This window comes from Nematolebias whitei, chromosome 13 (genome assembly GCF_014905685.2).
Source record: "Nematolebias whitei isolate Nwh7 chromosome 13, NemWhi1, whole genome shotgun sequence".
Lineage (NCBI taxonomy): Eukaryota > Metazoa > Chordata > Actinopteri > Cyprinodontiformes > Rivulidae > Nematolebias > Nematolebias whitei.
In genome coordinates, this window is record NC_056510.1 from 1,567,258 (window position 1) to 1,569,977 (window position 2,720).

At 41.3% G+C, this 2,720-nt stretch overlaps 1 protein-coding gene across 1 annotated transcript; it reads right to left on the bottom strand.

The window, feature by feature from the left end:
• Nucleotides 1-420: 420 nt before the first annotated feature.
• LOC119418916 (trace amine-associated receptor 13c-like) lies at nucleotides 421-1,850 on the bottom strand. Its single transcript, XM_037686208.1, has 2 exons — nucleotides 1,678-1,850; nucleotides 421-1,240 (listed from the first exon to the last, which is right to left on the bottom strand). The coding sequence occupies exons 1-2, from the start codon at nucleotides 1,848-1,850 to the stop codon at nucleotides 421-423; spliced, it is 993 nt and encodes a 330-aa protein (XP_037542136.1).
• Between the last annotated feature and the right edge of the window lie 870 nt (nucleotides 1,851-2,720).

Consider the following 2,720-nt stretch of genomic DNA (forward strand, 5'->3'; position numbering starts at 1 on the left):
ACACACACACACACACACACACACACACACACACACACACACACACAATGGAGTGATGATGTTTGTGTTCAAGTCTAATTAAAGACGAGTTCACGTCAAACCCAGAACGTGGACATTCTGTCTTTTATCTCAACTCACCTGGACATGTATAACTGCTGCCCTGACCCAACGCCCTGAAGTGATTGCTAATCCTCATGCAAAGCAGTCGTCATGACAACCACCACAATCAGTTCATTCCTTCATTTAATGAAGATCAGGTTGGTTTTAAAATGTGCTCACTGTTTTAACAATAAAAACCCTGACATTCCTTAAACACTCACCAAAGACAAATACCTGCATATTTTCAGTAGATTTTTTTTATTACGTTTGTTTTTTGTGAGTTATTTTTGTTAGATAATTAAATAATGACAAGAAAGATATCTAGAGGATGTTGAAATGACAGGAATCAGACTGTAAAATCTGGAGTGTGACGATATATTTAAGGGATTTTCTGAACCAGGGATAGAAAAAAGCATAAATCATTGGATTTAGACAAGAGTTTAAATAAAATAACCAGATCACTAAATTTGAAACTACTTCACTGGACAGCAAGTCCTTTCCTGCAAAAGAAGGATAATAGTAAGGACAGAAGCTGAAAACAAAGACCATCACAACCACCCCAACAGCTGTAGCTGCTTTCCTCTCAGACCTCTGAGCAGATGCAGGAGCTGAACCCTTCAGACCCACAGCTGCAACATGAGACCTCATGGCTCGAGCCTGAGACACAGCCACCACAAACACTCTCATGTACATGAAAACGATGGCTGAAACAGGACCAAAGAAGGTAATAATCAGATCAAAAGCTCCTGTTAAGAAGTCAATTAATATTACGCACTCCCCATGGCACAAGTTATATTTGTCAGGATTTTGCAGGTGGTCCCTGAGAATCACGCCGTTGTAGAGCGCAGAGCAGGCCCAGCACAGACCAACACAGACCTGAACTCTACTCTGGGTCACTTTGTTGGGATAAGTCAGAGGCTCGCAGATAGCCACATATCTGTCGGCTGATATTAGCACCATGTTTCCTACTGAGGCAGACGTAATAACAAAAGAGATATAATTGCAAAGCCCACACATGAAGCTCCCAAAAAACCAGCAGCTTTCTGTCAGGAGCATTCGGACCGGCATCACCACGAGCCCAACCAGGAAGTCTGAGAGAGCCAGAGAGCGGAGGAAGAGGTTAGACGGGGTGTGGAGCTGCCTGGAAACACGAGAACACACCGTTAATATAGTGCAAAACGTAACACAAGTAAACATTTTCTTAAACCACCGTCAGCACTTTCCAAATGTCTGTGAATAGTTTGCAATGAGGTAAAATAGTTAAAGCGCTGATATGAAAGTGTTACATAAATATAAGAATAAATGTTTTGCCATTTTACTGCTTTCAAGAAGACATTAAAACTATAAGTCAGATAATGTCCCGATGCTCAATAATCCAGTAGATGAATCTAACCCCAGCCCCAAGAAGAATCCGTCCAGAGGACCTGACTCAGCCTCGTTAGATAAGTCAGGAAACAATGTGTATTTCATCATATATACACCAACCGTTTGAACAAGAACTAATTTTAAGCATAGCAGGGAATTCCCTACACAGCTCATATTTTATATTCTATAGCAGAGTGCAGCACATGACCATGCCTGAAATGGGAGATGGAGATGATGACCAGCAGGTTGAGAATCACAGTCAGGAAACAGATGCAGGATAGCAGAACATAAATGAAAATGTTTTCAAAGTTCTTCTGCGAAGGTTTCTTGCACGAGTTGTTGGTTAGTTGTGGGAAACAGAGCTCAGCAACTTTTAAAGTGTCCATAATGAGAGAGAGAGGAAAGCATCTCGAGTGTGCCGAGCTGCTGCGGCAGACTGAACTCTGGCTGGTCCATCTGCCTCCTCCCTCTTTTAAACCAGACCTCATGTCGTCACTCAGACATCTACCGTGTCAGTAAGCTCTTTGGGTTCATGCTCGAGTTGCCTTCACTCTTGTTTTTGTAAGTTTAACTAAACCTTGATAACAACAACTACATTATCAATAATTAAAATAAAAGATGTGTAGAAGAGGTAGGTGAGGCAGGTAAAGAGTTGAGTTCAATGTGACAACTGGAGAGCGCCTGCTTGTCCCGCCCATGTGTGACATCATGGAGGAGCAAAGATGGCGCTGAATGACGGCAACGGCTCACAACCGACAAAATATTTGACTAACAGCAAGCCCAGTTGGATGTGAATCACTTTATTTTTTCTAAACTTTTTACACTAAATTAAAATAATTGATAATTAATGTTAATTTCATTAAACAACCATGTAAAACAGCTAGATGATATATAAGAAAAACATAATTTATATGTAATTAGGATCTAAACTAGTTCTGAAGTCTGTCAATAACACACACATAGAAATTACATAAAGGATATTGCACAACAGTATCAGCAGCATGAGACCAGCGACATGAATAATCAGAAGCATGAGACCAGCGACATGGATAATCAGCAGCATGACACCAGCAACATGGATAATCAGCAGCATGAGACCAGCGACATGGATAATCAGCAGCATGAGACCAGCTACATGGATAATCGGCAGCATGAGACCAGCAACATCATGAGACCAGCAACATGGATAATCAGAAGCATGAGACCAGCAACATGGATAATCAGCAGCATGAGACCAGCAACATGGTTAATCAGCA

Coding starts and splice junctions, on each gene's coding strand:
- LOC119418916 (XM_037686208.1), bottom strand. CDS start 1,850: ATGGACACTTTAAAAGTTGCTGAGCTCTGTTTCCCACAACTAACCAAC. Junction 1,241..1,677: donor ATCTCCATCTCCCATTTCAG/GCATGGTCATGT, acceptor TCGTGTTTCCAG/GCAGCTCCACACCCCGTCTA.